Consider the following 21,891-nt stretch of genomic DNA (forward strand, 5'->3'; position numbering starts at 1 on the left):
TTGGATTCTGTTTTCATCCATTTTGATTGTAAAGCCTACCTCACTTTTTATTCATGTTAACTAATGCTGCCTAACGGTCTTGTTTTTGTAAGTAAATCGAACTGAGAATGGGAATTGATGGTGCATGATTTTTATTTCTCCACTCAGTGGCTTTCTTTGCTGCATGCCAGACAGAATGAACCTGGTGAATTTCTGCCTGTCATTACTGCTGCTGATAGTAAGAGGTGTTTTTTCCCCTCAATAAGCTATGTATGAATCCGTTAACCAGGCTCAGAAGTAGTGATTATTCCCACATCATCCAGTGAGCTTTAGGGACTAAATTATACTATAGTATAATCCCAGTCTTTGATTCATTTTATTGTGCCCCTTAACGTCCTAATTGAAGAGCAACATAGTCATGATATATTAATAGTTAATCCATTAAATAAATTACTTTAATTCTGTATATGCAGATGTTCCTCACTTAACCAAGAAGCATTGCATTTCTCTTTTTAAATAATACCATGCTTGTCAAAATCCAGAGGAACTTGCTCCTAGATAAACACATTTAAAATTGTAGCCAAAGGCAGTGAGGATTTTCTTGTTTGTGTTGCTCAGTTTCTATATTTTGGCAACGAAAAATGAGGATAACAACATATGTAAATGCTCCTTACAACATATAAATATTATTTTTACTATTTTGTCCAACAGTAGGTAACTTTAAGTGGAATTACATTCCAGGAGTATAAGTGATTGCCAAAATGTCTGGAAGTTGTGGTCAAGAAAAAAAACGATGGATTACTACAATAATTCTGAGTTCATCTCTCCAGGTAATGTATGTCATGAAAGTTCCCACCAAAAGGCTGTCAATTGGAAGGTTTGTCTATTCATAAGCTTGTTACACAGAAACAGCATGGCCAGGCACCAAACACTAATTTATAAGAAGGCATGTTGGTGATGTTACTTCTCCTTATTCTCCTCTAGTCCTCACATATTCTCATTTATATAATTTATTTTGATTTGTTTATTTCTAGGGAGGTGGCTTATGTCTAAGCTAAGCCATAGGCTACAGCCACCGATCCTTGTTTCTTCTGGAATGCTTCTAAGCCTATATGGAATCTCCAACCCAAGTGTTCTCAGATTGCCTATCCCAATGTTAGATGCAATTCTGTTACTGGAACGAACCTATAATTATAGAAGAATCACAACTTCTATTTGGAGAGAAGGAAAGCAGCCACAGCTACTCTATTTATTCTTTTAAAATAGTGGGATATGTTTGCCTGGCACACTAGGCTATTCTTGCTACCTGACAAAGTTTATAATTTGTTTTTATTACTTGTGGGTAGAGATGATGCTCACCTATGGATTGCCTCTCTCTTCTTTTCTCTTGTAGACTCTTCCTTTAGTTAGCTAATAGCAATCAGACTGCACATTGAATAGTCCAATGAGAAAGGTGCAATGGAGAAAATTGCATAGAAAATTTTATATTTGCTTTCAAGGAGATTGATACATCTATAAAGTTTATCTTTATTATTATTCCATTTATTTACTTTGCATCCCATATTTGTTATTTTTATAAATTACTCAGGGTGGCAAACATACCTAATACTCTTTCCTTCTCCTATCTTCCCCACAACAACCCTACAAGTTGGGCAGAGGGAGAGCAACTGGCCCAAAGTCATCCATTCAACTTTCATGCGTAAGGCAGAACTAGAACTTATACTCTCCTGGCTTCTACTCTAGTGCCATAACCACTAGACCAGGGGTAGGCAACCTTGGTTCTTTCATGACTCGTGGACTTCAACTCCCAGAATTCCTGAGCCAGGAATTCTGGGAGTTGAAGTCCACGAGTCATAAAAGAGCCAAGGTTGCCTACCCCTGCAGTAGACCAAACTGGCTACCCTTTGTTTCTAAATACTATTAAAGGGTTTTATTAAGAAATGCTTTTTCCTTTTTTTTCCTTTTTTCTTTTTTGTTGGCAGGATTGGTTCTTTAAAGGCACTCTACTGTCAAATCTTTTTTTTAAAGCATTTCTGACTAGATGAGAAGAAAAAAATGGGAAAATTTAATTAGCCTATCTCAGGATGATAATGTTTTTGTAACTGAGAATAATTATATAGCTAACTATGTTTGCTTGCATTTTTTATAGATGTTGGATTCTTTAGAAAGCTCAGAACAGCTCACAATGAAATTGTGTTGTTGAAAAACTTTGATGGCCCAACTTTTTAAATAAAAAACTGCAACCTCACAGCATTTTGTTTTAATTGGCTGAAGGTGAAAAGATTTTTAATTTTTAAACTAAAAAGAACGGAAAAATTATTTTCTCATAAACCAAGTAATTGAAGCACTGTATGAGGCATATTATTCAATTGTACACTTTGCTTCCAGGTTAGACAGTAATTTTGTTTACTTTTTAAAGTTAGAAAGAAATACCAGATAGATCTGATAACAGTAGTCAGCTAACAAATCCAAATTATATTTTAATATGCAAGGGGAGCATTTCTCCCTACAAGATTGGAGGAAAAAGAAAAGACAATATAATTAGTTTTATTCTATCACTGGAACATCCATAAGCATTTGTTTATCAACTTTTGTAAAGAGAGGGCTTGGCTAAATTGGCTCTTGGATTGCAGGGTTTTAAAATTAGTATTCATGTATATTAAACTATTTTGAATGTTTTAATGATCATTCTACTTAAGGGACAGAATATATTTTAATATGACATTTTGTTATTTAGGATCATGAAATTTCAACAACCTTACAAAACCAGCAACACCGGGTTCGTTATTCAGATTCAGTGGAAAATGGATCTATTATTTTCTCACTTTCTGGTATATTATTATAGTTTTTCATTTTTCCCACAACAGCAATGCTATGAGGTGGGTTGAGTTCAGACAGAGTAACTGGCCCAAAGTCAGCAGCTAGTTTTCATGCCTAAGGGAGACCTAGAACTCATGATCCTAAGCCAACATCTTACCCACTTACACCAAAATGGCTTACTTTAAATGGATAAATGGCTGACAAGCATAAACCTAATGAAAAAAACAGAAAGAAAAATAGGTACTTTATGCGTTTTGAAACTAGTGTCCATGAAGTGGAAAGGATATAGATCAAAATGAAAGCAGACTGATCTCACAAAAGTGAATGCGTGATTAATACATGCATTAAGTGAAAGTGTAGCTGTAATTACAGGTACTTCGGTTAATGACCATTCAGTAACTATTCAAAGATACTTTGGTGCTGAACAAGTGATACTTATAATCCAACCTCAATGTTCCATCTGTTGCAGCACACCCGTGATCATGTGATTGTAGTTTGAGTGCTTGGAAAGAAACTCGCACTTACAATGCCTGCAACATTCCAGTCATGTAACTGTCATTTGCAACCTTTCCTGCTAGCTATCCACAAGGAAAATCAGTGGGGAAGCTGGCAGGGAAGATTGCAAGTCACTCCTTTACGTCTCTCCCTTTTCAGCCACTCCTGAGGAGCCTAGCTGTGGAGTACAAGATCCAATGATGTCATACTCCATAGCATGCATCCACTTGCAGCCCACCCACCCACACTCCATTAACACGCACCCACCTAGCCATGCTGATGCAGCACCCTGAAAGCCACCTGCAGACCCTCCTACCTGGCACCACCACCATAAGCGCCACCATCCCTGGCCAGGGTCACACTATGCCGCAGCAGCTACTTAGCCACCCACCAGCCTGCTTGCAAGCTGCCCAGGAATTGCCAGCTTCCCCATTTACTATGCTTACTGGAAGCGGGCAGGAAGTTCAAAGTGGTTCCTCACTTAACAACATGAGATCCTCACTTGATGACAACAACAGGGATTGCACTGCTAAGCGAGTCAGTCACTTGACCTCTTTATGATCATATTGCTTAGCAGTAGAAATTCCAGTCCCAATTGCCATTGTTAAATGAGAACTATGCATGAGTGAAGGTATATGTTAGAAAGTAGTTGTTGTCATACAGATTATTGTGGATGCATATGAAAGTATCAATTCATAGATTCATGGACCAACATACTATGCTCCAGGGAATGATGAAAATAGATTAAAAATGAATTTTAAGAAAGATTATGAAACACCGAGTGAATGTGATCCAGTGGGACAAAACTGCTCTGTTAGGTGACATAAAAAGAATAGTGGGAATGAGTTCAGTTCACAGAAAAAGTGATATGGACATTTAGAAACTCAGGAGTGAGTAAGAATTTCTACTTAAAAAGACTTGACTTTGAATACATGGTGTACATATAAATACATTTATGCATACACTAGAAAAAGAGAATGCTTTGAAAAGTAGAAATGATTTGATTATGGTGAAAAAAATATAATGAAATAATTAGTGAATAATACAAGGATGATGAGGGGTTCTCAATTAGAAAAGCAGTTCTTCTGGGTCTTTGGGCCTTGCCAATTCCCTTATGTTACAATAGTATTAGGACTGCTGCACAAAACTTGCAAGATCATTATACCATTGTAACAAATATCCAAAATGCCTATTTTTTCATCTTTCTTCTAGATCTATTTTCTTGGATTTTCCATTAATTTTCAGTATTGTGGATTTAGGATGCAGCTTTAGATTTTTCAGTTTGAACAGCTGTATATACCCCACCATATATAAATCATACCGTATATGTACTCTTTTAAATCAACAATTACGTATAGCTTAATAAAAAGTTCTTCTCTCTCAGGTGTTGCATTTTTGCTTGCTGATACTCAAGATTTGCTATTGATAAATAGCAAAGACATTTTTGAAAGAATAAAGAAGTTCATGACCATTCATAGAAATGGATTTTTACTTTTATCAGCTGCCCTTCACGGACCAAAAGAATGGGAAATGATATTCAGAATTCAGCAAAGGTATAAAATAATTAAATCATAATTTGAAATTTGCTTTATTACTACCACTAATGGAAAATGGATATATTTGTAGCATTTGCTGACTCATACTATTTAAGATAATTTATTTCTGTTCATTCAGTGAAAGCAAGCCAAATAATAAAAGCACTTTACATTGTTATGTTGCAGCTCATAATATATAGATTCCCAATCATTTGGACCTTTTTCAGTCATGGCCGAAATTCAGTTACCACATAGAAAATGCATTTTTGTGCTTTTGGATATCCTTTGATTGGGGGAATGCAAGTTTCGGTCTCCCAGCAATGTTTTTGATACCATTGACCATTGTATCTTTCTGCTCTCTCATTGGGGCAGGATGGCACTGTTCTGCAGCAATTTCCCTCCTTTCTAAAGTTGTGTTGCCAGTTGGTGATGATGGAACGGATCAGTCTAACTCCAGGCCAAAGCAATGCTATGAAAAGGCTGGCCTAGCGCCTGAAGGCTGTTAAAAGCCTGCAAGGTAGATTTGGATTGGTGACCTAATGATGTCAGGGAAATTCCATCTCTGAGCAGGTTGCTCAGGGATGGCCCATAATCACATTCCTAAAGGCTCACAATTCCTATTTGAAGAACAAGTGGCAGCTGTGGCATAGAAGCTTTTGCAGAGTTCCATCTAAATTGTGACCATTTATGGATCAGAAAGCTCTGTTCACAATCACTCATGCCCTAAAGCTTCCTAGACTATTGTAACACACTCTGCATGGACCTGCCCTTGAAAAATATTTAGAATCTAATGTGTACATATATATGTATGCGTAGGTTATTCCTCCCTGCCTTGAGAGCAACATTTGTTTCCAGTTGGCTTCTAGATGTGATTGGAGGTGCCACTTGCACTTTTAAAGCCCCATTTGCTTCTTGTCTGAAGATCTGCCTTAACTCCCTCCAGGTCCAGTACTTGACAGTGTCTCAGTAGCTGCTCTGCTTCTTTGGAACTTGCTCCCAGATTTAGTTATCTTTTGTATCTTTTACGTTTTAAGAAAGCTGTGAAGACTAAATATCCATTCCATCTTGCAATGTGTGTGTGTGTGTTATAATTAAAGGTGGAGATAGAGCACTTATATTTTCTGTTTTTTATCTTTCTTGATCTTTTTATATATATTTGAGGTATCATTATTTTGACATAGTTAAGTAGGGGTAATAAAGTAGATAAATCAGCAAGACCTGCTATCATTTTTTGTCCCTCTTGAGCTTTCTGGAAATTGTGAAGACCTGCACAAAAAATATACAAATTAACAGTTCCAAAATAGATATTCATGTAAACAGGAGTCTTGTTTCAGTGAGATATGCTATCAAGTAAATATTTACAAACCTTCCAATATACCTGTTTGACAATGGAAGGTTTTGATTCCAATTAAGAAGCAATCAAAATGCATAGTATAAAATCCTAGATGAGAAGAGGAGCATGCTATGAATATTACAGGAGCTGAACATATCCTGATGATGTTGCAAATTTGGATTTAAATTTATGGGTTGAAGAGCACTGAGAAATTCAAGATTATTCTTTTATTAGAGGTTTTTTAAAATTAAGTTAGCAGCTAGCAAATTATATTACAGCAACGGCTATATTTCTTAGGGAATTCAAAAATACTAATAAGTATAGACATCATTTGTGAAAATAAGGAATGCAATTCCTTCCAGAAGGGAGCAAAGATAATTTATTGGTTGTTTAGCTCTACTTTAGGATAAGGAATAAGGCAGAGGAAAGGATGAGAAAAATTTTGTATGTACATAGCCAGCAGAACCAGACCAATCTTCCCCTAATTTTAGCCTCCAGTCATGGTTCTATGCTAGCAAGATTACAATCACCAATTACCATTTTCACTGCAGCAGCTGGCATTTCTGTATTTTTGTTGGAACGGAAGCAATTAGACATGCAAATGTAGTTCATAAAACAGTTCAAATACACTCAAGGTTTTCCAGGGCTTAATCTACTGTTATAAAACAGCTGCGAGTTTCACAGCTGAAAAGCAACACAGAAATATTTAAATTGATCTACATCAGATCAAATCAGATCAAACTAACTAGCCTGATATTATAGTGGATGAAAAGTAGAATGTATATTCTTGAGTAAATACTAGTGCATAGAAGACTGGCCCTAGAAGAGATAATACAAATATGTATAAGGAATTTATTTTTGTATACTTGTCAACTTGGCATTTTTATATTAGGTGTAACCTTCATTTTATTATCTCACTTATTGTGATTGGCAGATGTTAAGGGACAGTCTACTTAAAATTCCATTTTATTTTCAGTCCCTGATCCCTTTATTTAGAAATGTTGAAGCTTCAACTATTGTAAACCATGACATCCTTGCACTTGGTTCTTAATTATGGTTCCTCTTATAGAATGCATTGTGATCTCAAGAAACAAAATGTAATTCTATAGGGTCATCAAAATACATGGCTTGTTACAGAATAATATAACCAAAACAACACAGTTTGCTAGATTTAACATTGTTTCAGTAGGGGGAAGATGAGAAGTAGCAAAGGAGACTACAACTAATAGGTGAACATGCAGCTAGTTATGCTTATCCTCTATTTGCTTTAGGAGGGAAGAAAGAGAGTGGGTGACTATGTTATACAGCATGGGTCAATAACCTTGACAACTTTTAAGATTTGTGGACTACAACCCCTAGATTTCTGGGAGTTGAAGCCCACAAGTTGCCAAGATTGGAGATCTTTGCTTTACAGCATAACTCATAAATAATTGTGAAAGATTGGTGTCCATATTTGCTACTAACACCAAGTACAAGGCCAATAATAGCAAAAGGAGTGGTACATATTCAGGGAAAATAATAATGTTCAGATATTTATCCTGAAAAAATACAAGGCTATGTCTTCTGAGGTGCACTAGTCCAAGAAGGTACTAAGCTATGAGTTGTAACTCATCATCTGACACCAATGGGGCTAGAGCATAAGCTAACCTTCAACATTGCCATAGGCATACAATCCAACAATATAAATTTTTTGGCATGAATAAGTATGTTTAATTTTTGACATCACAACTCAAAAGGATCTCGTATCAAAGATCTAGGAGACGATGGCCACATTTTTTTTCGTTGTAGAATAGTCATGGGTTAAAGTGCAAGTATACCTTTCAGCTTTCCAACATGGTGGTATTTTTTATTCTAAAATGGAGATATGTGGAGTAGTGTTCCATTTATTAACACTAAAATAGCCTACTTCCCATCTTAAACATTAATATATCTATCTCCCACTGTCTTAGCCAAGAAATATGAATGAGTAGCTAAATGTTGCTATCATATACATTTATGCAATTGTATATTATTTTTATCTGCACTAAAAACTTTAAAGTACAAATGGATATTTATAAAAATTTTCTGCTTAAGGTTTTTAGGCAGTAATTTACGAATAGTTCCAATCCATAATACTGCTGAAGGTGTTCAATTAATGTTGACCATAGCAAAGGTAAGTGCAGAATTTGTATTTTAAGAATTTTGTTTTTACATTAATAAATATTTGCACTCAAATAAGATAAATATTTGCACTCAAATAGATTCATTTGTTGTGCAGTACCTTGAAAGCAACTGCACGATGCTGCCACAGTAGATTTCCAGTTTCAAAATTGCTTTTTGTTACAAGGATGTTTTAATATATGCTTTTAAGAGCATAGTATTGAATTATTTTTGTTCAGATCACATCAATATAAAATCAGAATTAAGCCTGAAAGTTCAACCACCTGATTGGTTATTGGATGGTAAAATCCTCCAATCCTTCTCAACTGTTATGACATACCTTTGACGTACCTTTCGCCTAGTCACGCAGCAGCAGCCCTGCCCGAGCTTCTCGACATCCTCTCGGGGTTGGTGATTGAGTTCCCCAAACTTATAGTTTTGGGCGACTTCAATCTGCCATCCCTGGGAGGATCATCTGAGTTGGCTCGGGAGTTCATGGCTTCCATGACGGCCATGGACCTGACGCAAGTAATTTACGGACCGACTCATGTGGGAGGCCACACCCTTGACTTGGTTTTTTTATCTGGACGGTGGTTAGATGATCTTGGTGGGGGCTCCCCAATTGTTATGCCCCTGTCATGGACCGATCATCATCTCCTGCGGCTGGTCTTCCGTTTTGCCACTCCCCGCCGTGGGTGTGTGGAGCCTATTAGATGGTACCGCCCCAGACGCTTAATGGACCCTGATAGGTTCCAGGCAGTGCTGGGGTCCCCACCTGCCTCCGTTGCTCACAACTCGGCGGATGCCTTAGTGGAAGCCTGGGAAAGGGCAGCCACGGAGCCTCTTGACCGAGTTGTACCCTTGCGGCCCCTGACCCGGTGCAGATCCCAGCGAGCTCCATGGTTTTTCGCGGAGCTTCGGGAGATGAAGCGTCGGAGACGGGGCCTAGAGAGCTGTCCGACCGATTGCGACTAAGAACCTATATTAGGTCTTATCTCGCAGCGATAAGGGCGGCGAGGTCTAATCACTTCGCTACCCTTATCGCGTCCGCAGATAACCGCCCGGCTGCCCTGTTTAGGGTGACCCGCTCCCTCCTTAACCAGAAGGTGAGGGAGGAACCTTTGCAGGGTTGTGCCGAGGAGTTTAGTCAACATCTGTCGGACAAAATCGCTCGGATTCGGACCGGTCTGGACTCTGACTGGGCAGAGTCTGACGATCAGGACGCGGACGGTCTTGTCGATATTACCTGGGAGGAGTTTGATTCTGTGACTCCGGAGGAAGTGGACAGGATTATGGGGAGGCTGAGCTCCACCACATGTTTATTGGACCCGTGCCCCTCCTGGCTGGTTTATGCGGCTCGGGAGGGGACACGAGGCTGGTTCCAGGCGGTTATATCTGCCTCTTTGAGTGAGGGTAGTTTCCCCGCCGTCTTGAAGGAGGCGGTGGTGAGACCTCTCCTCAAGAAGCCTGCCTTGGACCCAGCTGTGTTAAATAACTTTCGTCCGGTCTCCAACCTTCGCTTTCTTGCGAAGGTTGTTGAGAGTGTGGTGGCGCATCAGCTCCCTCTGGTCCTGGATGAAGCGGATTATCTAGACCCGTACCAATCGGGTTTCAGGCCTGGGTACAGCACGGAGACGGCATTGGTCGCTCTGGTGAATGATCTCTGGAGGGCTCAGGATAGGGGACATTCCTCTGTCCTAGTCCTATTAGACCTCTCCGCGGCGTTCTATACCATCGACCATGGTATCCTGCTGCGGCGTCTCAGGGGACTGGGAGGCAGTTTTCCAGTGGTTCTCCTCCTATCTCCTGGGACGTTCGCAGTCGGTGTTGGCAGGGGGGCAGAGGTCGACCTCGAGGCCTCTCGTTTGTGGAGTTCCTCAGGGGTCGGTCCTCTCGCCTCTCCTGTTCAACATCTATATGAAACCTCTGGGTGAGATCATTCGTGGTTTTGGAGTTGGGTATCATCAGTATGCTGATGATACCCAGCTTTTTATTTTGACCCCAAACCACCCCAGTGATGCCCTCGACGTGATGTCCTGTTGCCTGGAAGCGGTTCGGGTCTGGATGGGGAGGAACAGACTTCAACTCAACCCCGACAAGACTGAGTGGCTGTGCATACCGGCATACCTGGATATTCAGAATATTCCATCTCTTTCTATGGGGGGTGAGCTATTACCCCCCCGTAGATAGGCCTCGCAACTTGGGAGTCCTCCTAGATTCACGGCTTACTTTGGAAGATCACATGGTGGCCGTGACTAGGGGGGCCTTCGCCCAGGTTCGCCTGGTGCGCCAGTTGCGGCCCTATCTAGACCGGGATGCCCTGTGTACGGTCACTCATGCGCTCGTGACCTCTCGTTTGGACTACTGCAACGCTCTCTACATGGGGCTGCCCTTAAGGACCACCCGGAGGGTCCAACTGGTACAGAATGCAGCCGCGAGAGTCGGGAGTCTCCCGATACTCCCATGTTACACCTCTGCTCCGTGAGCTGCATTGGCTCCCAGTTGTCTTCCGGTTGAGATTCAAGGTACTGGTAATGGTGTTCAAGGCCCTACATGGCATGGGTCCGGAGTACCTTAGGGAGCACCTGCTGCCGGCATCAACTTCCCTCCGCCCTGTGCGTTCCCACAGAGAGGGCCTCCTCAGGGTGCCACCGATCAGAGAATGTCGTTTGGTGGCCCCCAGGGGGAGGTCCTTCTCTGTGGGTGCCCCGGAGCTATGGAATCGGTTGCCGGTCGAGCTCCGGATGGCGCCCGACCTTCACTCCTTCCGACGCGATCTGAAAACGCATTTATTTGAACAAGCCGGCTTGGCCTGATGGGGGATGGGTTGGATTTTTATTGTTCTTAATATTTGTATTTACTGTTTTTACCTTGGGCATTATGTTTAATTCCTTTTAACTTTTGTATTTTTGTATTTTTATACATTTGCCCTGTTCACCGCCCTGAGTCCTTCGGGAGAAGGGCGGTATATAAATAAAATTATTATTATTATTATTAATACATAAATGATTACTATAACCTATTGTATTTCTCTCTTATTGGAAGACTTCTTCAAAACCCTATCTGGACAATGTTCACTATAGAATGCTAATGGCAAAGACACAGATTATAGAACAAAGCCCTGTTTGGAAAATGCTTCATCACTGTCAACTGCACTGAAGTTAAACACCATCCAAAGTGTTAAAAAATTCGGCCTTTATTTTCTGCTTTAAAAAACATATCCACACACAAAAATTCAGAACACCTGTCTGAAAATACACTTTAATAGATATATTCAGAATAAAAAAATTTCTGTAATTAGATGTTTAATCTCCGGTATAAAGAAAGGAATATTATCTTTATATACTTTCCTTTCAATACGCAAAAGAAGGACAGATATAAACCACAGCTTGTAAATAAGAATACCAATACCTTCTAATTAATTTTGAGGGGAAATGGTCATTATTCAAAAGTACAGAAGAGCAATTAACAGACATGATTCTAACTTTACAGTTTTACAATAGTTTACTCACGTCTATTTTTGCTTTTTGATAATTCTTATTCTGTATTTTAGTAATGTTATTTTTCTTCTCTTTGTATTACTACACAATGGGGATTTGTATCATACAGACTGAAATTTATGTAATAAGAATAATCTTTCCAACACATCTGTATATAATAACCCTGTGACAATGGTGGGAATTAAATTATAAGCAGCTTTTGTCAATCGATTCACTAGTATGAGACTTAATTCTATGGGATTAAATCCAGAACCAGCTGGATTCTGTTAATAGAAAAGTCCTACTATTCATAGAACAAATTACAATCTAACTGAGACTTGTGGCTAGAAGGGGAAGGATCAAAGAGAAAGTAAACAACTTTTGCCAATTATCTTCCACCCCTTCCATTATGTTTCTCAAACTGCCCTGGAGGATCTCACCAATTCTCTGCATCTGATTTTCATGGGATTCTAGCAGAACAATAGTTTTCCTCAAATTTTAGTAATCCGTCTAATCATAAATCTTGTGGATAAAATTGATTGTACCAAGTAATACCGTTTGTAGTTCTTGCTTACTTTTATATTGGCATTTTTTTTCATAGTATGCCTTTATAAATAGGTAGTGTTACACGAAACGTTAGTGTGAAACTGCATGGTGATAGATACCTACGGTTCTGACATTCAAAATATAGCAGTGGCACATTATAATCCTGGGACTCACGTCTGAAGGTTTAGGAGGAAAGATATATTCTAAAACCTCTCTAGAAATCTGTAATAATTATTATTATTTTGCATTTTTTTAAAAAAATTGGTATGTTATATTTTGGGCAGTCCGACTTAACAAGTGGAATACTGAAATAAAGTTGTTTATTTGACTCCAGTGGTTTCTTCAGTTGCAGCCTTTGTTTTCAATGAGTTCTTCTACCCTTGCCAGAACACTTTCCATTAAATCAAATGTGAAAAGTGCAGAGTGAAGAGCCTGAAACAGATTTGACATTACAAATTTAGAAGTATCTTGGGAATACTGATGTATCAAATCCTTAAGTAAAAGTTCACACACATTTTAATAGTTCCCCTAAAACCAAATTACTCACTTGAAGCTCCATGTCCTTTGTAATTCCTGACATCTTTGCTTCAGCTATCAGTTGAGCACAAGTCTTTTTAGAACTGCGAGGCTCTGCTATGGAAAAGAATGAAGGTTATTAATATATAAGTCCCTATACCTTCACTTTGGCTTAAAACTCACTATATTTAAGTATCCCCTGCAGTCAATTTTACCTGGTATTTCTTAGAGGACAACTCTTAACATAGAGCTAGTTTTCATTCATTCATTCATTCATTCATTCATTCATTCATTCATTCATTCATTCATCTTCTATAGCCACCCATCTCAATTGAATCTGGATGGCAAGTTGTTTGGTGTGATGATGAGAGATTCCATTTTGGCATGGAAGTTGATCAGGTAACTTTGGGACATTTATTACGTACATCATCTTGAATTGTACAAAATAAAGGCAAGTGTAAACCTATGTATGGGCATGCTATTTTTAAATTTTTTGTTCAGTTGATCATTTATCTATAACTCTTTGCACAATGTTTTCCTGGGAGTATGTGTAAAAGTTTCTTTGAGCCCTTGTAAATTTACACTTGTGTCTTCAATGAGAGTAACTAAACCCTCCTCCTTGTTTTCTGTCAGCCTCTATTTAACTTAATTTAGTAAATTTGTTTTTCATTAGCTGCCGACTCTATAGACTCTTTTTAGTACTTTCCAAGCATCAGAGTCTTCACTGATAGCTGTTATCTTAGCATTATATGCTCCAGATATTTTAATTGCATTATTGTTGTTTCCAGTGAGCAGTGGGTGTTTTTACTACATCTGACATTGAATTAATTGTTTTTGCTATCTAAAATATTAACAGTTATCCTTGCAAAGAAAACTTCAGTGACTTGCAGAATCAACACTGACTCAAAGGCACCACCCAACATTATATTGGATACATTAATACAGTACTTTAAATTCAAATTTGGAATATATATCCCCACAACAAAACAAAAACTGGTATCCAAGTGAACCTCCACACAGTGAACAGGTTAAAGGTATTGAGATGATAACCAAAATTATAAATTCTTTCTGTTCTACAGGGTTACTAGGGATTAGCAATTTTGTCATGCTGAAGTTCAACCTATAATTATGCAAGACACAAAATGTCTCTTTCCCATCAAGAAAATATATTTTACTCTTTATATTGCATGATAGACCATTAATACAATTTAACACTAGACTTCCAATTTATATATCTAATAAAAATCAGAATGCAAATCCTGTATTATTAGCTAAAAGAGCCAACTCACAAAAGTATACAAAATTATTCTGAACTAAATTTTTTAAAAGTCAGATTCCTGCTCTTTGTAATGGAAAAAAATAGTTCCGTCTTATAGTGAAAGGTCACATTTAATAACGTATCCGTACCTTTGCTTAAAGTCCAAAGGTCTCTGGTTCAAACCTAAATTCCATTCTTAGGTCAAGATCCCTTTGAGATTTTGGCCATCTCTATTTACATATGGAATATGGTGAGGAGAGGTTTCATATATTCTCCTTAAATAGATGTATTGCTCCATTTGTTACTTAAATTTCACAGTCCAAATACCTTAGTCTAAACTGCAGCCTTTCTTTGTGCCTATGAAAACTGACATGCATAAAATAATGACATTAACTAACCTCTTTTATTTTCTTTCTTCCTTTTTATTTCTGCTTCATAGTGTGCTCTTGACATGTTAAGTCCAGTGTGCAAAGGCTTCAAGAAATTTCTCTCTATCTTGTAAAGTTCTGTCCATACACAAGTCTGAGGAAAAAAAGAAAATATTAAATACGATTAGTGGCACTATAACTTACAGTAAAGTCTTAATAAACCTTTCCTTCAATGACATGATTTGCTGGTTTTAAAAAGAAAATAATTTAAGACATAACCTGCACTGCTAAGCTGCATTTTAATCAGTTAATCCGGTGTCATAATGTAACATTTTTTACTCATAACTAAACTTCAGATTATCTTCTCAAGAGTTCTTGACATGTCCTCCACATCAGACCTGGAGAATTGTGCCTTATTAAGCTGAGTGTAACTCCCCTAATCACAGAATGTGCTACATTCATTGCTAGATTAATGTAATAAAACATATTCCATGTCAGGTAGAAAGAAATTTTATTATAAACTACAGATAAAACTAATTCAAGTACATAATAGAGAAACATTAAATAAAAATTTAAAAGTTCAGAAAAAAGAGCAAAAAGGAGAAAAGATAAAGCCTCCTCCTTAATTCCCAGAGTACAATCAACATTAACAACTTATCACTATCTCTTAAAATATAACCAAACGCCTCTTTATTACATACCTCATTCCATTCTCTATAAGCTCATCTTTAAAAGCTCATTTTTTTCATATTAATCAGCAAAGGCTATTCTGAATGTATAGCAAAAGGGAGATTACCAAAGATTATTATTGGCCTTAGAAAGTTGTAAACAGATTAAGGGCTCAAATGAACTTAAGACTTTGAAGTTAATATAAAGGATCCTTTCTCCTGGGGGAATTCCCTTGTTTTTATTGGGAATCTGATATGATGCCTTGAAGGTTGGATATTAGCGGGCAACAAATGGCTACCTTAAAAGAAATGTTTACTGAATGGGTACAATAGCTACTTGAGTTATTTAACTCTATAATGCAATCAGAAGATGTTCTTGAAGAGGAACAAACTCCACTGAACAAAACTGAAATTGTTTTAAAGATGGGCTTAAAAATTATAGCCTACAAGAAAGAGAAGAAAATAATGGATTTACAAATTAAACTGGATAAAGATTTAAACAGTTAAAATAATAAATTAAGACAGCAATGGGATAATTTTGTATTATTTCATTTACAATAGAGATTTACTTGCAGTTGCCATACTGGCATTATAATAGGGACCTGACAAAGATGAGAAGAGACAAAGAGAGCAGGAGAAAACATATGTTAGAACTTTCTACGAGGAATGTAGAAACTGTTGAGAGAAAGAAGAAAGATTGCAAAACTAATCTAATCAATCAAGGTTAAAATAATGAGTTGTTATTTCTAATTACGTTCAACGGTTTTTCTGATTGGGACTGGACTTTGATAATCTAAAGATAGGAAATGGGGGGAATCTGTTTACATAGAAATGGAGATATAAATATAGAAGGAAGGATTCCAGTTGGGTGTAATAGATAAAGTTTGTAATACTTATTTTGTTATTTCTGATAAACCTTATAGAAAAAGAGACATGTTGAGCTCTTTTCAGATCATTGACCTGGATGATTAATAGAACAGAAATGCGCAGCCTGTAATGGCAATTTCCCCAAGCATTTGGACCAGCTTTTTTGGGGGGGGAGTAGAAGAAACAGAAGTTACATGTAATTTACTGTATTGCATTATTATTTTATTGATGCCTTAGTGACAAATAAGTCAACAGAACATACTGCTTTAGGGCTTTAAATGACTGATACCCAATTTAGAAAATGGTCTGAATATCATTAAACCATGTCTTAGTGCATAAAATTGCCCATAAAATCTTGTAATCTTGTAACACAGGAAGTTTTATGGCATAAATAAACTACAGCTGCTCCCTAAAATCACATCAATTGTGATTTTCCATTCTTGAAATCAAGTCAAGCTTAAGGAAGAAACTTTATAAATGTTGTATTTCAAAACAAACTCCAAGCATGTTTTATTATACATGTTCTATTTGCAGCATTAGAAGGAAAAATGCACAGTGCAACAGAATGCACATTACTTTAGTGACAAGTTTCCCTTTTTTGTGTCTGTGCAGTATTAACCTGCCATTTCCTAGTTAATTAGATGCTCAGCCTCAAGTTGATATAGAACTCGGTGGTGGTTTTGGAATAAGTACCCCTTTCCTCAGATTGAACTTGGCAAAGAACTAAATTTACAATTGTTTTCCCATGATTAATGAATAATAGCTAAACAGCATGAACCTAGAGTACATTAGGGGAAAAATCTGATCAAAGTTGGTTTCAAAATTTTAATATAAATTGTTCCCTTTACCACAAACCACTTGCCCATCATATCAGCTGCATAAGGACAGAAGCTTGCAAAAAAATTTACCGTATTTATCGGCGTATAACACGCACCGGTGTATAACACGTACCTCATTTTAAAAAGGAAATTTCAGGAAAAAAACTTAAATTTCGCGCTGCTGTGCGGTATTTACTATGGGTCATTAACATTATATCGGTGTATAACACGCACACATCATTTGCCCCCTATTTTCAGGAAGAAAAAGTGCGTGTTATACGCCGATAAATACGGTATATCAATCATTATGAAAAGCTGCGACAACCACTGAATATTAAGCTGGATAAGCATCATTATTAAAAAAAACTGATGCAAAATGGACTTGCTAATGCAGTTGTGTCAAACCACAGAAAGATGTCATATAAAAATACTGAAGTAACTTACAGTGGGGCAAAAATTATTTGATCCCCTGCTGATTTTGTATGTTTGCCCGCTGACAAAGAAATAATCACTCTATAATTTTAATGGTAGGTTTATTTTAACAGTAAGAGATAGAATAACAAAAAAACCCCAGAAAAACGCATTTCAAAAAGTTATAAATTGATTTGCATTTTAATGAGTGAAATAAGTATTTGATCCCTTCGCAAAACATGATTTAGTACTTGATGACAAAACCCTTGTTGGCAATCACAGAGGTCAGACGTTTCCTGTAGTTGGCCACCAGGTTTGCACACATCTCAGGAGGGATTTTGTCCCACTCCTCTTTGCAGATCCTCTTCAAGTCATTAAGGTTTCAAGGCTTACATTTGATAGCTCAAAACCTTCAGCTCCCTCCACAGATTTTCTATGGGATTAAGGTCTGGAGACTGGCTAAGCCACTCCAGGACCTTAATGTACTTCTTCTTGAGCCACTCCTCTGTTGCCTTGGCAGTGTGTTTTAGGTCATTGCTATACTGGAATACCCATCCATGACCCATTTTCAATGTCCTGGCTGAGGGAAGGAGGTTCTCACCCAAGATTTGACGGTATATGGCCCCGTCCATCATCCCTTTGATGCGGTGAAGTTCTCCTGTCCCCTTAGCAGAAAAACATCCCCAAAACATAATATTTCCACCTTCATGGCTGACGGTGGGGATGGTCTTCTTGGAGTCATAGGCAGCATTCCTCCTCCTCCAAACACAGCGTGTTGAGCTCGATTTTGGTCTCATCTGACCATAACATTTTCAGCCAGTTCTCTGAATCATTCAGATGTTTATTGGCAAACTTCAGATGGGCCTGTACATGTGCTTTCTTGAGCAGGGGGACCTTGCGGGCACTGCAGGATTTCAGACCTTCACGGCGTAGTGTTACCAATTGTTTTCTTGGTGACTATGGTCCCAGCTGCCTTGAAATCATTGACAAGATCCTCCCGTGTAGTTCTCAGCTGATTCCTCACCATTCTCATGATCATTGCAACTCCACGAGGTGATCTCTTGCATGGAGCCCCAGAATGAGGGAGATTGAGTGTTATTTTGTGTTTCTTCCATTTGCGAATAATCGCATCAACAGTTGTCTGACTTCTGTGATTGCCAATAAGGGTTTTGCCACCAAGTACTAAGTCATGTTTTGCGAAGGGATCAAATACGTATTTCACTCATTAAAATGCAAATCAATTTATAACTTTTTTGAAATGCTTTTTTCTGGAATCTTTTGTTGTTATTCTGTCTCTCAGTGTTAAAACAAACCTACCATTAAAATTACAGATAGATCATTTCTTTGTCAGTGGGCAAACATACAAAATCAGCAGGGGATCAAATAATTCTCCCCTCCCCCAGTGTATATAGAAATACAAAATAGGGGACTTCCGGGTGGCTCTTCAGCGGCGAAGATGGTCGGATTCGACCGCCGGCCCTTCGATCCCGTTGAAGCAGTGGAATAGCCGACAATCAGCTGTTCTGCCGCTCAAAAACCCCTCCCCTCAGGCAAATTCTGGGGCATGAAGGGTGAGAGCCCCCCCAAAGCCTGGGAATGCTCCGGAATGAAGGACTCTTCTGCTTAGGCAGAACAAGACGCTGAATCCACTCCTGCCGGATCTGTTTGTCATCTTGAGTTATGGCAGCAGCAAAGCTGATGCAGGAGCAGTATAAATAGCAAGTACAAAGCTTTAACTCTGAAACTCAAACTCTCTTCCTACCCCAACGATTGTTTTAAAGAAGGGGAAGATGGCGCCTGACGGACTTTTTTTTTTCCTAACAAGAAGTGAAAGTGTTTTTCTTCAAAGTAAAGTGACTGCTTGAACTGAGTGGGAATATGTAAAATGGACTATCAAATTTTAAAAGAGCTTGCTATAATTTGGAGGTGCTAAAAAGTTATTTTCAAGATTTGGTTATTTCACAGTTTAACTATAAAGTAATAAATGGACTAGAAAGTGAAAGTGTGTACTGAAAGTCATCAGTTGCAAAAATGGCTCCCAAACCGCATAGACCTGTTTTTAAAAGTGCGGAGGCATTGCTTGTTCAGCAGTCTGGAACACAGTCTTTGAAGTTACCCCCTGAAGCTGCTGCATCTGTATTGACTTTAAAAGATTTACAATATGCTTTAAACGATGCCTTAAAAATCCAGTCTGAAAAAATATTTGAGGTGGTGGCAGAATTTATTGAAAAGGAATGCAAGAAAATAAGGGAGGATACTTTGATGGTACTTCAAGTGTTCTCAGGCTGTATTGAGAACCTGGATGAACGTGTGGAAGAAGTGAAACAAAATAATCTGATGCTGGAAGCTAAAATAGGTGAAGTGGAGAATATAATGGAAAAACTTGAAGATGAAATGATGATAATGCAATATAGAGATATGGAATTTGCCTTGAGGATCAGAGGTTTGAAAGAGAACCGGCAGGAGAATCTGGAAGACCTTGGTGGTTGCTTTGGCGCCTATTTTGGGGTTTCAACCTGAAGATTTTTTTGGGAAGATAGATAAAGTATTTCGTGTTAATTCTTGGATTGCTAAACAAAGGAAACTGCCAAGGGATGTGGTTGTGTATTTTACAAAGAGAAAGATTAGAAATGAGATCATTCGAATCTCTTATAATAAAAGACTTAAGGTGGCTAATCAGGAGGTTTTGATTCTGAGAGAGATTCCTCCAAGAATTTTGAGAAAAAGGAAAGATTTTTTCTTTCTGGCAGATGAAATAAACAACAGCTTCGGTTCAGGTGGGAGATACCAGTGGGAATTGTGGTGAATCATTCTGGAGAAAGATATTGCCTTAATACAGTAGGGAAGGCACGTGATTTTTATTCTAATGTATTGAAAGCAGGCTCACCGTCATCCTCAGAAGTTAAAAAAGGAAAGGAAGAAGAAAAGCGACAGTTACAAGAAATAGTTTCGGAAGCTATGCAATCCTTGGTTTTATTTAAAGATCTTAAGATTCAAAGAATGACACGGGCTGCATCTAGATTCAAGGAATAACAATAATAACAGTAGAGATTAAAGTCAAGTGTATGTAAGGAGGACATTGATAGAAACAAGATTTAGTAATGGAATTTGTTAAAGATAGTAGGATAATCAAGAACTAATATTGGTGGATATTTGGGGATGGTATTTACAGTAGATCTTAAAAATTTGTATGTATTTAAATTGCTAGTCTAAATGTTGGAGATGTGGTTGTGATGATGCAATGTATTATTATGTATGGTTGAATTGTACAAGATTACAATTTTAAAAGTTAAAGTAATTTAGTGGAATATGTAAGATTTTTAAGAAAAAGATAAGGTTTTTCTTTTCTCTTTCTTTTTTTCTTTTTTCTTTGTATAACTATTTTTGTAGGGTACTATTATAGATTGTATTGTTATAGAAATTAAATTTAATAACTATAGTAGAATTTTTGATACTGTTATATTGGAAGAAGGCTGATTTGTTTATTATAGAAGAATAGATTTTGAAAGTTTTCAATTAGGTAGAAAAGGCAGAATTTGGAATATATGAAGAATATTTGTAATGGAGATGTATCGTGATGTTTAAAGAGAGTTAAAGCGCGATTGGATTTAAAGTGTAATTATAGTTTGTTAGTATATTTTAGATTAAGATTGTGAAAATAATACCCTGTATTCAGCTTTGGGAAGTCAGGGGGCGGGTTGCGTGTGGGGGTGGTAGGGGTATTGGGTGGGTTAGGGTATGGGTTGGGGGGGATGGGGTTTATGCTTTTTTAAAAAATGTACTTTAAAACTTTTTAATTTAAAAAAAGAAATACAAAATAAAAAAACCATTTGCCTACTATGCTTTATTTGTAAATACCGGTATGTGAAAACTAATCAGAAGAGAAATCATATCAAATTATTTTTCTTGACTTCTGAGACTAAGAAAAAACATATTGAATTAATTAATTAATTAATTAATTAAAAGATGTCTCTGTCACCCCTTTCCTTCTGGATCATTTTGCTCTGAGGATTTAGGAATCTCCAGAAACTTTTACTATAGAAAATTCCCTTTATTCCTAGAATAAAATAGAACATCAGTGATAAAATGACCACTAAGCAAGACTTACATCTGTTTAGGGGATGTATATCAGATGGGAACAAAACCTTCACCCACTGGCAGTTTGGTGGGTGGTGACTGTTCCCCCTGCTTATGGGGCCAGAATGGCTCCCATAGAGGCCTTATATTTATCTTTGGCTATAGGTAGAGAAGCTCCATGACTTCAATATATTCTGTCTGAGGACAGCACAGAAGAGCAATGGAGGCTTCTTATGAGCGCAACATGTAAGCCCTTGAATCAAAATTATGGCAGCTGGAAGGAAAGAGAAGGAAATATTGCTGCTATATACAGGCTGAATAGGCAGCTGGAGCCAGCAAACCTGCTCAGACCCAGTCCCATTGGGATGGAGATGAAGTTTGGCATCCATTTTTTTCCAGTTTTCCAAATAAAAATGAGATTAATTTTCTAGTAGACACATGCTATCCAGCATGTGCTACTGAAATGAAACATTAAGCAAATAATCTTGCATTAGAATCCCAGAGTTTTCAAGTGAAACTGAACCATGCCTAACCGATGAAGTAAACTTGGAAGCATCCAATTAAACGCAGCTTTTATTTCTT

The 21,891-nt window shown here is 37.7% G+C and overlaps 2 protein-coding genes across 2 annotated transcripts in view; one reads left to right on the forward strand and one right to left on the reverse strand.

Annotated features, from left to right (window-relative positions):
* Positions 1–740: 740 nt before the first annotated feature.
* LOC308666617 (protein SPO16 homolog) lies at positions 741–11,460 on the forward strand (the record flags this gene model as incomplete). Its single annotated transcript, XM_081325511.1, has 5 exons — positions 741–809; positions 2,717–2,810; positions 4,679–4,847; positions 8,236–8,314; positions 11,347–11,460. 5 exons carry the CDS (start codon positions 741–743, stop codon positions 11,458–11,460), a joined length of 525 nt encoding a protein of 174 aa, XP_081181637.1.
* Positions 11,461–11,499: 39 nt separating this feature from the next.
* The window catches only part of GLMN (glomulin, FKBP associated protein), a 46,471-nt gene continuing 36,079 nt past the window's right edge, over positions 11,500–21,891 (reverse strand). Inside the window, 4 exon segments of the mRNA XM_081322298.1 lie at positions 11,500–12,689; positions 12,691–12,758; positions 12,874–12,959; positions 14,499–14,622. Of these exon segments, the coding sequence (XP_081178424.1) occupies positions 12,647–12,689; positions 12,691–12,758; positions 12,874–12,959; positions 14,499–14,622 (321 nt within the window). The 3' untranslated portion in view covers positions 11,500–12,646.

Source organism: Vipera berus (assembly GCF_964194415.1).
Source record: "Vipera berus genome assembly, chromosome: 3".
In the NCBI taxonomy this organism is placed as follows: Eukaryota; Metazoa; Chordata; class Lepidosauria; order Squamata; family Viperidae; genus Vipera; species Vipera berus.